The sequence below is a fragment of the Hypomesus transpacificus genome, chromosome 23, assembly GCF_021917145.1.
Source record: "Hypomesus transpacificus isolate Combined female chromosome 23, fHypTra1, whole genome shotgun sequence".
Taxonomy (NCBI): Eukaryota; Metazoa; Chordata; class Actinopteri; order Osmeriformes; family Osmeridae; genus Hypomesus; species Hypomesus transpacificus.
In genome coordinates, this window is record NC_061082.1 from 14,544,477 (window position 1) to 14,559,117 (window position 14,641).

The 14,641-nt window shown below is 40.5% G+C and overlaps 2 protein-coding genes across 7 annotated transcripts in view; both read right to left on the reverse strand.

The window, feature by feature from the left end:
• Positions 1 to 13,460, reverse strand: part of lss (lanosterol synthase (2,3-oxidosqualene-lanosterol cyclase)) — an 84,265-nt gene extending 70,805 nt beyond the window's left edge. For both annotated transcript variants that reach the window (XM_047047536.1, XM_047047535.1), the window contains exon 1: positions 13,124 to 13,460. In XM_047047536.1, the coding sequence (XP_046903492.1) occupies positions 13,124 to 13,137 (14 nt within the window). In that variant the 5' untranslated portion in view covers positions 13,138 to 13,460. The remainder of the gene's footprint in view (positions 1 to 13,123) is intronic.
• An 85-nt stretch (positions 13,461 to 13,545) lies between these two features.
• Positions 13,546 to 14,641, reverse strand: part of LOC124485751 (minichromosome maintenance complex component 3 associated protein) — a 56,837-nt gene continuing 55,741 nt past the window's right edge. For 4 of the 5 annotated variants that reach the window (XM_047047532.1, XM_047047534.1, XM_047047533.1 and 1 more), the window contains 2 exons: positions 14,337 to 14,490; positions 13,546 to 14,150 (listed from right to left, as the gene is read on the reverse strand). In XM_047047532.1, coding sequence (XP_046903488.1) covers positions 13,986 to 14,150; positions 14,337 to 14,490 — 319 coding nt within the window. In that variant the 3' untranslated portion in view covers positions 13,546 to 13,985. The remainder of the gene's footprint in view (positions 14,151 to 14,336; positions 14,491 to 14,641) is intronic. The other variant, XM_047047531.1, reaches the window with a different exon arrangement.

The window sequence follows — 14,641 nt, forward strand, 5'->3', positions numbered from 1 at the left end:
TGCATGTTCAACATGGATTATAGGTCGAAAGTTGAATGAACGAGTACTTGATTTCTTACAGGGTGAGAATTGTTGCCCATAACACGTTAGCATTCTGCTTATGAATGCTGATTGGTTAGTGAAGGACTGATACGATCAGAGCTCCCGCTTGGTGGCATCCGAATCGGAATCAGAATGTCAGAGCATTAGCAACATTAGCAACAACATTAGCAAGCCAAAACTCTTTCTAGCATGTGTATTGACAGGGAAAGCCTAACCTGTCAGCTGTGTTCTCGATGCCCTGAGAGAAAAAAGTAAGTGACCAGAGCTTGCCGTAAAGCAGTAGCTCTGGTCGTACGATGTGTATGACGTCAATGAAATTTTCAATGTTTTTTTAGAACAGAAAGGCGTCTTTAGAAAAATCTAACAGCCAGCAGTGTGTATTTTTTTTTGCCTCCCCTTTCGAATTCAGAATTCAAATTACTGGATTTTGAGGGGTACCGCTCCATAGACATTAATTAATGCATTAATTTTGCACTCGCTCGTTAGCGCCCTCACATGGATCTTCAACCAGTTCAGAACCTGGAAGTTTCCCGAGAGTGGTAGTTCTCTCTATATTAGACATTCTCTGGTTTAGCAAACCGCAACTTCCGCTACTCAACGGAAGTTGCACCCATAATCATTGGGTGCAAAACTACAGTAGACCCCCTGAGAATAAGATGGGCATATAGACCAATTATTTGTTTGTAAATATTCGGGATGCGCGCGCAATGTGGCTGCAGAAAACCGGGAAAGGATAGCATTTTGAATGGCAAAAGGACCACACGGATAATACAAATAGTTAGATTTAAAAAGACCAAAAAGGTCGAGGAGGACAGCCTTTAAAAGAGAAAGCGATTACCCATTAATCTGTCGCATCAGAATTTTGATTTGGGTCACGAAGGTCTTGAAATTTGAGTGAGAATGTCGCCCGGTACAGACCGCATAGTCGAGCGGCAACCATGTCTTCACATCATGTCACAAAGTTCATAATTTTACAGTTTTAGTCAATTTTACATTTAAAAAGTCAAGCAGGGCAGCTTTCAAGAGATATGGGAATTCTGCTTTTAGCCAGCTGGTCCGATTGTTTTTCTGATTTGTTTAAACTGACAATCTGAGTGAGACTGCATCCCCGTTACACTGTTTTGACGTTAGCCTCAGTCAGACTTGCTCACTGGCAGTGTGCACAATGTTGTATTTCACTCCATTCTACAACAGAAACGTCAGGGAGGACTGCCTAAAGTACATACGAGCCTGATGAAGATAGCCAGCATCTCGGATTCCTTTAACCGAGCCTGTTTAATTCGTCATTTGCCTGAGAAATCGACCTCCGTTAGCAAGGCTAGTTTTGCCCCATCACTTGGTCAGGCTATTTAAGGGTATCGGGGTCAAGTGACTTTTGTGCATAGACAAGTGAAACGTAAATGTATTTGTCCAAAGGCCAAGAGCCTCAAAAAGTTAATATCAAGCCCTGCAATCCAGTGGCCAGAGATATATGATGACCTGATCGACACTCCAAGTGTAATAGACCAGGGAGAAGTTCGTCTTTTGCAACCGACATAAGCACTAGAGCCTGCTTGACAGTTGTGTGACGTAGGGTGATAATTGGTCTATAAATCTAGATATTGCTGTGTAATCGCTCACCTCTGCACACTTTTCTAATTTGCCCTCTATATGGCACTGTTATCCCTTCTGGATATAGTTTTTTGTGTTGAAACATTTGCTAAATGATCTTGGCTAGTAGTGTGCATTCAATACATTATGTTATGTACTTTGTATGTATTTTAAGAATGTGTATGGTTACTAGTAAATTTTGTCATGCCGAGGGAAGCTGTGCCGCAAAAGAAAAAAGCTATTTGTTGTTCTATTGTCTTTTGCAGGAGAAATAAATGACAAAACCCACTGAGTTGTGCCTGTTCATGCCCTGAACACATCTGTTACATGTGTGCCAGACAAAAACAAATATAAAAAGCTTCAAGTAGACTCTAATATAATGTCATAATAATATAATAATAATATTGTTTCTTCAACTTATTAAAATATCTGACTTAACTGCCACTATCTGTTTTCTGCTTCTCTTTCATATTGTGTGATTTGCAAATACCCATCATAGGTAGGGACCTATGTCCCAAGTTTCATGGGACAGTCCCCGTTTTTGGTTGCCTGTCCCTGGCTGAATACAGAAAAAAAAACTATCTCTGTCCCCGTTTTGTTTTTGAAGACACATTAGGTTTTTCAATCATATTGATAGTCAAACTGGAAATGTCGCCAGTTTTGATCTCAACGTCACTTTATATATCATAGCCTATATCAGAATAGAACATTCCATTTGCTGTTAAAATATGATATTCATATTATATCATACACCTTAACTGTTTATACCATATTGAAGAGGAGAACTAGGGGATTTTTATGATGTGAAAAAATATGGCAAATCATATTTTATCAAGGTGATTTCAGGCAGCCATTTTTTACAAAAACTTCTCCATCCACCATACCTCATCAGACAACTTAATTTTTAACCAATTTAATTACAAGATGTAGACATACTTTTCAGTAGGTGGAATATCCACAAATCTGTGGGCAATGTAGAACAGAAGACAGATTAGAAATATCATATTTTGATTAAAAGTTATGACCATTCTAATGACTAGTGGAAACATAGGGGAAACCGGAATTTCCCTCCCGCAAAAGTAGCTAGTGCTATGGCTGGATACTCCTCTCGATAACTAAAAATCGTTCGACTGTCTTCCACAATCGACCGAATTGGCCAAACAAGGCACATACATTTAGCCTATAGTTTACATAATCTAGCTAGTTCATGTTGTTTTTCCTAATTTCACAGACATCTGCTAAAATCGAGGCTAAACAGTGCTACTACTCTGTCATTGCTGCCTATCAAAAACGGCCAAGCCGGACACGTAATTCTTTGCTCAAATAACTCACGTCACTCCCACAATCAAATTCTTCGTAAGTAAAAAGTGTAGACTTTTAACCGACGATATTGAAAACACATATTAAGAAACTTGTCTTTACTCATAATGGCCGGGTTTCCCATGGTCTTTGCTCTGGCTCCGCCTCGGAAAACAATGGCTGCCGTTGCTAACGATACATTTATTTTCCCCTCCCAGTAACCCCTTAACCAATGATATGTACTTTGAGCTTAAGTTATCATGAGTATCTGGCAGTTTTCAGAAATAAAATCGGTGATTGGACGGCAAAGATATTAAGGCGGGAACCATGGGCATTTTAATGCCCATATTTGAACGGTCCGGCAGGAAAGGGTTGAAAGGAAAAGCCCACTATGAATATTAAAATACGCCGAAACATGTGGCCTGTATCATAGCTACATGTATGACCTTTGCAGCCCCAAAAAAACGTGTGAAAATCAGTTTGGTATTCAGTGCAGTATGATTACTCTTATGTTCCGAATAAAAGTACCCCCCGGAGTAAAAGTACCCCCCGGACAAATCCTCAAAATCTAATAAAAGTACCCCCCGGAATAAAAGTACCCCCCGGAAAATTGCCAAATCAGCACGCAAACTGTGTCCATATGCGATCCAAATGCATCTTTTAGAAATGGACAGCAAATATACCATTGCTAGGAAAAAACTTAAACACTTGTAGTTTGGAAATACATAATCGTTATTAGAAATTTTCAAAAAAGAGGCTGTTACAAATATATGGTAGTACTTTTCCTCAAAAACTTACAGTCAACATGACTGCAACATAACATGAAAACCACTGGACATACTTAGTTATTACAAAGTTAAAAAAGGGGCTGTTTAGTTTCAAACATACATGTACTAGTACTATCACTTTTCCTTAAACAGCTTACAGTCAACATGACAACCACTACCAAATAAAGCATTGCTAGGAAAATACTTCAATGCCTGTAGCTTGGAAATACATAGTTACAAATCTGTCAAATAACAAACATGCCATGACTATTGGTACACTGTACCTTGTAGTGGAAATGTTGGACATATGCATAGATGTATGTGTATGAAATCTATAATCTTCTATGTTCATTGGTAAGAGACAGGAAGGGAAGATAATTAAGTTGAGTTCAAAGGAATGTGAGGTGCTGATAGCTCTGTGGGCAGCTTGCCCTGGGGGATGGGTGAAGCATTTTATATGGCCTTCTGTCCTCTGGTTACTGTAAGGGGTCAATGAGACAGTTGCTCTGAACTTTGGCTAGAAGGACTGTGTCCTGTTTCATTGTTTGTGTTAATTAAAAGTATTGTTTGAAGATGGTCACACAAAGGACAGTTGACCATTTGACTGGTCAACCCCTGTGGCTTTATTATCTACTGCTCTGCAGAGAGCTGTGACATCAAAGAACTTTGGGACACACTGGACACTTGGTATTGTTTCAAGCTGTCACTAAGTTGAGTTAGCCAATCACAGAGTTTGCTTCATTGATTGATTGACCTTATGGAATGCCATTTGATCTTAAGTTTATATAAGGCAGTGCATGTGTTATGGTTCGCCATCACTCTTGCGAACGATCTGTGTGGACGGCACCTCCTTCGTTGAGACTGATCAGCAAAGCTTTGTTTAAATCATATGTAATTGTATAGTCTAAATAAATTGTATTGAAACCATATCTCTTGACTATTCAGATCTACACAGTGCCACTCGAATTCTTCCTCAGCAACCTCAACAAACTTATAGTAGACACGACTGCCGCGCAGCACAATTGCAGGTCGCAGCACCTCATATTCCGCGTCTTGTGCGGCATACAATCCTGAACTTAAACCAGTACTAGTTACACCTTCAAAGTATCTACTGTACTTGAGTTTGCAAAACATTAAAAAGTCAATGCCCTGGGATTTCTATTTGACGATGAGAGGGTCGTTGTCTATAGGTTGTGACTGTCATGCTGGTGTGCTGAATGGGAACTGTTATGTGAGTGTACAGTAGCTATAGCTAACATCAGAGCCATAATGAGGCTCTGGCTAACATTTACTAGCTTGCACTGACAACCAGTTGGTAGCTAATGTCGTTGGCTAATGTAAGCTGCTTGCCAGTAGCTAGCTAGCTAAGGTAGCTAACGTTTTCACGTCAAAGAGTTCAAATTTATCTTCCCTTCCGAAAAAAATGCATGGAATTTTCAAAAATTATGTCTCGATTTTCCCCCCAAAAAATAAACATACAAAATAAGAATGTACCTGGTGGATTTTTCGGGTAAATAAAATAAACGTACCGGTATGTTTATTCAGAAGATGAGAGTAATTAAATGCGCTGACATCTCATTGCCCCAACCAAAAGATTACACTGAGTGGAGCGGATCGGACCTTTCCAAGATGGCGGCCCCACGTCTAGTCAGTGCCAGTAGGCAGTAGCGTTCGATGCGGTGTCTATTCTTTATTATGTGTATGGTTCTCAGACATTCTCTGGTATGGGATTTCGTCAACTTTTTGTAGGTCCAATCAGCGAACAGAGGGAGTGGCTGAGAACGATGATGTTGATGTCGTGCGCTAGTTTGAGTTGGAGTTCAGTAATGGCGGCAAAGAAAGATGCGAGCAAAGCCATTCGGTCCATAATGGCAAGTTGCTGCGAATATCCAAAAGTTAAAGCCGGAGCAAGAACAATCTTTGCAGAGTTGTGTTGGTGGCCATGATATTGTGGCTCTCCTCCCCACGGGGTTCGGGAAAAGTTTGATTTTCCAGCTAGCTCTGTTAGTAACTAGTGGTGAAGGAGTTAGCTAAGGCGAACGCTAATGATTGGTTATGGCAGATCCAGAGTGGCTCTGGGCAGATCCAAAAGTTTTTAACTTCAACAGAGTACCTAGCCTGACTTTGTCATACTCATAATTTTAGTCAGAATATGAGTCTGATAACTCTCCGTTGGGCTGTGACTATGGGGCGTTTCAACCGAACTCGTAAAACAAACGCGTCTTCGCTCAATTGGATAGACCTACCACCAATCAGAGCAACGTAATATGTTGTTTGTTGAAAACGAATTCAACCCAAGCGCTCTTTCGTGACGTTGTTGATTACGTTACTGCGTTACTGTTGATCATCTGTCCATCATCGTATAAAGCCCGCCCTGGCAATTTCATTGGTTCGACCAGCTCAGCCAGTTGCATACAAATAGACCTAGTCTTAGACTGAAATGCAACTTTAAGTCCAACTTGCCATAGACACTTCAATTTACCTGTTGCATAAAGCTTTACGATCAGGGGCCAGTTGCATAAACTTAGTTTAAGACTAGTCTAAGCCTTACAGTGCGTGTCCACTGCAGCGACGCGAATCGCTGGCCATCGCTCACCTTCCCACAGTTCACCACACTCGGGGGCGTTTCAAACAGATTAATGTAGAATGTAGTTCTCTAAAGTCACTGTTGTAGTTGTCATGGACAAGTGTGCAGACTTGGGTTTACGTAGTTGCAACATCGATCAAAATACAACTTGTATACAAAATTCATAACTGTTTAATAGACATACACGTTGACATGTGTAAAAAACTTTTACAATATTCCTCAGTCTCTGCTGATCTGTCGATAAGATGGGGAGTTCCAGCCGGGCTAGCTAGCTAGGTACCACAGAACGAAGTCACGTAATGTGACAAACTGAATTTGAAAGTTCAAACACCCACAACTTCGGCAAACCTTGCGCCATGCATCTTTTTTTTATATTAACATCTCTGTACGAATACAGCTATGTATCTTACAGGACTGGGTAAGCGGCCACACAAACGATTAGTTTCTCCTCCACCTTGAAACCTAGAAATGTTTACCATGGTTGCTACGTTACGAGAAACAAGAAAACACTCCGATTGGCCATAGCTAGCGAAAATCGCTCCTCATTTGCATAAAGTTGAGAAAATCTCAACTCTGTCGCGTCGCTACCCACAATGCACCACGCAAGCAATTCGCCTGGCTCCTTAGAAAATTAATGGAAAACATGTTGTCGCTCGCATCGCGTCGCTGCAGTGGACACGCACTGTTAGACTGTCTTAAATTGTCAGGTAAGACTAGCCTAATTAAGCCTGTCTGTTGCATAAATAGTAAGACTGACTTAATTTGAGGTAAAAAAGTTAGCCACCTCTCCCCCTGGCTAAACATTGCGGTAAGGGCTGAGTTGCTATGCCAACGATCTGTTAATAGGCTACGTCATTATTTTTGCATAATTTATTACGAAAGGAATTAAGAGTGTTATTTGTAACTGCAGAAAATGTTGACCGGGTTCTGCTTTTCCGCGGAATAAAATGTTTTATTAAACGAGTGAGTAGATGACAACATAACTCACTTTATCTACGCTAGCACCACCCATCTGCGTTGGAGTTGTTGATAGCTAAATGGAAGTAGAGTTGGGGTTATAATAAGAAGCTTAAAAACGCATAGATTATTTGTTAATAAGACTACTTTTTCAATATTGTATTCCTCCAACAGATACTTTATAGGTTTTCATCAGCTTTAAATTTATCAATATTTCGCCGTTCGGTCCGCCATCTTTTCTTTTTTCGCAGTGTCTTATTTTACCCGTAATGCAAAGCGCAACAGGCTATCTAAGTCAATCTTACGTTAGTCACTGATAATAAAGCTTTATGCAACAGGTAAATTGAAGTGTCTATGGCAAGTCGGACTTTAAGTTGCATTTAAGTCTAAGACTAGGTCCATTTTTATGCAACTGGCTCCAGTGACTAACGTAAGACTGACGGCGGACAAAACAGCGACACTTAACGGCGAAAGATTGATACATTTAAACATGGTGAAAATGTATATCTATTGGAGGAATACAATATTGAAAAAATGGTCTTATTAACAAATAGTCTATGAGTGTTTAAGCTTCTTTATTTAACCCCAACGCTACTTCCATTTATCAACAAATCAAAATCAGATGGCTGGTGCTAGCGTCAATAAAGTGAGTTATGTTGTCATCTACTCACTCGTTTAATAAAACATTTTACGCTGCGGAAAAGCAGAACCCAGTGAACATTTTCTGCAGTTACAAATAACACACTTAACTCCTTTAGTAATAAATGATGCTAAACTAATGACATAGCCTACTAACAGATCGTTGGCATAGCAACTCAGCCCTTACCGCAAGGTTTAGCCAGGGGGAGAGGTGGCTAACTTTTTTACCTCAAATTAAGTCAGTCTTACCATTTATGCAAAAGATAGGCTTAGTTAAACTAGACTAACCTGACAATTTAAGACAGTCTAAGGCTAAGACTAGTCTTAAACTAAGTTCATGCAACTGGCCCCTGGTCTTATATAGTTTGTCCCCAATACCAGCCCTTCCAGACCAATGGCGGCTGGTGCATTTATTTCCAGGGGGGGCTACAAGTATATTTAGGCTAGTATCTCGCCTTGCTAGGGGGGTCCGGGGGCATGCGCCCCCGGGGAAAAAAATTATGTCTCAACAGCAGAAAGCAGTATTTTGGTGCATTCCTAAATGTATTTACAAATGTGTCAATTGAAGTGATGAAAACGTGTGTTTTCCCCTGTCATTAGACTGTTGCTGAATTAATAGACCAATTTTTTGTTTGTAAACATTTCGGGATGCGCACACTATGTGGCTGCAGAAAACTGGGAAAGGATAGCATTTAAAACGGCAAAAGGACCACACGGATCATACAAATAGTTTAATAAGACCAAAAAAGTCGAGGAGGACAGCCTATAAGAGAAAAAGCGATTCCCCATTGATCTGTCGCATTAACATTTTGATTTGGGTCACGAAAGTCTTGACATTTTAGTGAGAATGTCGCCCGGTACAGTACAGACCGTATAGTCGAGCGGCAGCCATGTCTTCACGTCATGACTCATGTCACTAAATTCATAATTTTACAGTTTTACATTCAATTCTACATCTAAAAAGTCGAGCAGGGCAGCTTTCAAGAGAGATTGGAATTCTGTTGTTAGCCAGCTAGTCCGATTATTTTTGTTATTTGTTTAAACTGGCAATCCGAGTGAGACTGTGTCCCCGTTACACAGTTTTTGACCATAGCCTCACTCACTGGTAATGTACACAATGTTGTACTTCACTCCATTATACACCAGAAACGTCAGGGCAGACTACATATCGTAGAAACGAGCCTGCTGAAGATAGCCAGCTTCTCGGATTTCTTTAACCAAGCCTGTTGCATTCATCATTTGTCTGAGGAAGCGACCTCCTTTAGCCAGGCTAGTTTTGCCCGATCACTTGGTCAGGCTATATAAAGGTATCGAAGTGACTTTAGTGCATTGACAAGTGAAACGTAAATATATGACAAGTGCCAAATGTGACAATATGACAAAAAGTTAATGTCAAGCCCTGTAATCCAGTGAACAGATATATATGATGACCTGATCGACACTCCAAGTGTATTATACTGTAGGCTACCCGGGAGAAGTTTGTCTTTTGCAACCGACTTGCGGAATTGAGCCAGCTTGACAGTCGCGTGACGTAGGGTGAAAATTGGTCACGCCGATCAGGTCCAACATTTCTTTTTTCAAAGGGCGTATTTTTAAGCGACTTGACTGAATTGCAAGTTTCCATCACGACGTTAGCTAGCTAGCTAGTTGTATAACGCTAGAGCTATGGTAGCTACAAGTTCTGTCAGAGAATGTCTAATAAAGAGAGAACTCCCACTCTCGGGAAACTTCCGGGTTCTGAACTGGTTGCAGTTCCACTCAAGTTCCATATGAGGGCGCTAACGGTCGAGTGCAAAATGAATGGAGGTCTATGGAGCTATACCCCTCAAAATCCACTTTTCTCAAGATATAATTTTTTGTATAGTAATTTGAATTCTGAAATAGAAAGGGGAGGCAAAAAAAATTTACACCACTGGGTGTTAGACTTTTTTTAAAGTCGCCTTTCTGTTCTAAAAAGTCTTTGAAAATTGCATTGACGTCATACACATCGTACGACCAGAGCTACTGCTTGACGGCAAGCTCTGGTTACTTCCACTTTACTCTCCAGGCATCGACAACACAGCTGACAGGTTAGGCTCTCCCTGTCAATACACATGCTAGAAAGAGTTTTGGCTTGCTAATGTTGTTGCTAATGTTGCTAATGCTCTGACATTCTGGTTCTGCTTCGGATGCCATCAAGCGGGATAATCTGGTCGTAGTCAGTCCTTCACTAACCAATCAACATTCGTTAGCAGAATGCTAGCGTGTTATGGGCAACAACGACTTACCCTGTAAGAAATTGAAAGGACATAAGTACTCATTCATTCAACTTTTGACCTGTAATCCATGTTGAACATGCAAAAACTATAATCAAATCTGAGATTTATCAACAACAATCAGGCATAAGAGGCAAATTTAGCCGTTTAGCTCCATAGACTCCCATTCAACATGCACTCGACCGCGATCACTCCCAGTGGAACTCTTGTGGAACTGCAACAAAATTCGGTACAATGGGGATTAATAGGGAGTGGGCAGGCTCTCCTTAAACAGGCTCTGGTTCTGTTCTGAGAGAACACCATGACAACGTAAATAAACAACTTCTTAAATGTGTTGAGGATGTGATTGGATGTGACATACATAACGGGCCCTATCATAATGTATTTGACAAGCCCTCTAGTAAATCAGCAGTTTGGGGCGTAGGTATTCTGCGCCCCGGCGAGGTCCTATCTCTTGCATTGAGAGGAGCGAACTATGCATGTACAACTTATAACGACAGTTAATGGGGCGCAAGTAACTTGCGCCCAGCCGGAAATACGTAGCCTATCAGCTAACTTTAGACAACGTATATCTTTTTTCTTCCAAATTTTTTTGCAGATTCAATATTCTATTAGCTATATAATATTGACTTTACTCATTAGATATGTTTTTCTTTCTTTTTAAGTCTTATTAAATTAAGTTTCAGGTTGGAATGTGATGCAGCAGTGGTGGGGCGGCGCCCTAGCGCCCTCTATGAACCGGCCGCTGCTGTTCCAGACCCAACTTCCCGACCAAATGTTTTTGTGGGCGGGGTTAAATTGGGCTGGCAGCCATGCTACAGAGTACCCGTCTTCAAGGAAGTTGAGGCTTGTCAATGAAGCGATCCCAGACTGTACAAATGAAATGTAAAGTCTGGTTTGGACCAGGCTAGGACAATCAACAGGACACCGATTTTGGGTTGAACTGATTTGTAAATAGTTGTTCTCAACTGGTTTTGACAAGACAATTGAGTCCCAAACCATTATTATGAACTGTGATGATAACATTTTGTAATGTTGTATTGCAGTTGCCTTCCTAGGGCAGGCTTCACGTACTAAATATACTTTGTCTTTTTAAAGAAAGCAATTACACTAACTGAAAACACTTTACATAAATTCAACAAAATAGGCCCCTATGTCATTTTAACAGATGATGTAACTACTTCTGGCCGGCCGCTTTTGAGGTAAACACAGCGTAGTAAAGGCTACCTACTATAGCCGGTGTTTAAAGGAGCTACCCTTAATTACAATTTTCCATGTACACAGGATTGCCAAACGGACTTCCAGAGCCCCGAGTACCCTGGGGAGTAGCCTTTTTTTTTGCTCGCAGACGATTAAAACAGTCAAACGAAGACTGTTCCTGTAGAAGTCCAAGTGGACTCAAAGAATGCAGAGTTTGGCAATCAACTGCAACAACTACCAGTGTGACAGTATTTATTTACAGGTCAATTTTGTCTGTAGCGTAATCTTATACACCTGCTAACGTTAACGTTTTTTTGGGCCTAGTAGTAGGCTAGTAAACGTAATTCCTTCCAGGAACGATAGGTTCTAGCTATAGAACCCAGAATAATTATATGGATATGACACTAAATTAAAATGAGCTTCTTAAAATAATATGCTGAATTCATATATTTCATTGATAACTTAGCACTAGTTGTGTAGCTATGTAGCCTACTGTAACGTTGTAGTTAATGTGTAGACAAGACCCCACCCCTCGCCCCTCGGCTTGAAGCAACGGCCCCGGTGGATGTAGGTGGTATTGCATGTACGGTTAGGTTTCCGACTCTTCCGGTCGTTTTTATTCTATTAACTCCATTCAACATTACAAAACTATCTCCCCCAATAATTTTTGTTTGATTCTTGAACCAATTTTTGCTAAGTTTGAAACCAATCCGAAATGGGTAAACTAGCAACCCATTTATTTGCTTAGTCAATGAAAGTTGCCTGCAAATGTGCTCGCGGAAACTAAGAGGGCACGAGCACAAAAGTTCACATTGGCCGATAGCCGATTTACATGAGCTCTCGGAGCTAGGGAAAAAAAGAGCCACTGTCTAAAGCTAGAAAGGAAGACACGGAAGTGGAAAGATGGCCGTGTCCAGTCTCGCGCTCTCGCTTGCCTCACTGCGCCACTGAGCACTTTTCATAGAAATTAATGGGGACGCCATCTTGGAAGACAAAAGTAGCTTACTCAAGTTATATTAACTCTGTGTGCAGAGCTAGTGTTAGTGCTACCTCCAGGGAAACGGTCTAAAGTTAGGCTATTATAACGTTATATGAACTCATCACTTTATTCCTGTCACACTTAGCCTAATGTAGAGAGTAATACAACTTATAAAATCCTTGAACTTCCCTGTCAATATAAGTTATTTGGATCACCTAGCGCTGCAGATGTGTCCAGAAGGGAGAAGCGGAAACGATTACATCTGTCTTCCGGTTCGAATGCTGAGCGCTCCGCATAACCCCTATTGGGTAGAACAAGACATCAAACCCAGTCAAATTATGATAATGAACAGTAGCCTAACACAAGTTTACAGGGGTTTTAAATAGAAAAAACTGCTTTCATTAAGAATTCTTAATCTTCAATTACAATGTGAAGTTTCGCAACCTTGAAACGTTTGTTTAAAGGTTCAAGTTGTTATCCAGTTCAATAACAACTTTAATGTTGGAATTAATTAACATTAATAACGCAGTGAGGTTTGGATTGGCACTATTATTGCTTTTCAGTTGTCTAGTCTGATAAGTTTGTAAGAAATGGCAGAACACCGTAGCAGGCGATTTCACCACTGCCTCACGTGTAGGCACCAATGTGTCCACCAATGTTTTCATTTACAAAACCATTTATTCAAGAGAAAAACTTCACACGCCACACCGGATTGATGAAAACTACATACAAATGAGTTATCCTTGTACATTTTCCCCCATTACATTTGTCTGTTGCTAATAAAATACATTTCTACCAATTGACTTACGTTGGTTCAGTCATAGTTGAAACTTGTTGGGCAACGTTTTATTAAATCCTTTGAGAAGCAGTTAGTTTTAATCTACTGATCCCACTGAATGTCTCGGGTAAATATATTCGCTTAACTACGTCAGTCTTCCAAGTGTTCTTTCCCTTTATTCTGAGTGGTGCCATCCGAAGTCGTATCTGCATGGAGAGACATGGGCAGACGAACTATGCTCCAATCACGATTTAGATGGGCGGGATTTCCACAAAAATCGTGATCTTTTAGACCAATAATAAACTTTCATCCTCTACAGATGTATGGTGTCGATTATTCCTCCAAGTGTGCACCAATCCTGCTTAAGCGGCGATATCAGATTTATTTAATTTAGAGCAATTTATGCAAATAGCGTAAACTCCAAAAGGCTATTACAAATGAATGCAATTACATTCAATTTGGCATTATGTTTATTGACTGGATTGATTGACCACAACCGTGGTGTAAATCTAAAGCACATTTCCATGAAAAATAGAAACGTTTTATTCACAGCACCCCACTGAAATGCACATGGTTCAACAAATAAACATGGGCCAAAATGCACAATTTACAATCACAAAGATGTGCAAAGTGACACAGTCATCATTGTTCATAACTGCTCATTCATTGGTGAACTTAATGTCTTATCAGTACGTCAGTAAAAACAGGGGTATACATGTCTACTAACTACTGTGATGAACCCGACCCCCCCCCCCCTCACCCCCCCCCAAAAAGTACATTTTATGCTGTTTTTCCACCGGAACAAAAAACGAAATATTAAAAGATTAAAACACAAAACATTTTGATGAACAAGTCCTCAGTCGATTAATTTGCCATCAGTAGGGAAAAATAATCAGTCCTCTACAATATTCAGCAGGCTGGTTAGCTTTAGGCTGCATGCCAAATCTTCCTCTTGACTGGCCAATATCTGCATTTTTAATTCCTTCATCCGCTGTGAATATGGTTCACTCTTTAGCCAACCATGCTCTGCTCTCTCTGATTGGTCATCTGTGTCCTCCTCATATAAACAAGAACACAAATATTTGTTAGATTTCTCCCAAGAACTGGATAAATTAAAAGGAATGCAAGTGGAAAGCTGTCAAAAACCCACAAAACCTCAAGATTTACGGTTGAGAAAATGAACGTGAAGCTTCTCCAGAATTGATGAATTATTTGTTGTGTCTGTATGGTGACAGCCGTGTACCTGGATAAGAGAAAGGGGTTTCGCATAACCAGCAGCTGTAAGTTGAGGCACCATGATTGCAGGCATGGAAAGTAGGGTGGAGGGCATGAAGAGGGGCAGGGAAAGGGAATCCATGCAGTCCACATCCAGCCAACACTGGAGCTGGTCCACACACCTTCAGAGGATGAGGGAAGACAGTATTCCATCTGACCCGGTTCAAATGCAACAAGGTAATCAAATATGCATTACCCAAGGATTTATTCGTTTGAAAGGACCACCAACAAACATGTAAACCTAAGTTAACATTAGGCTGTTATTGAAATTGA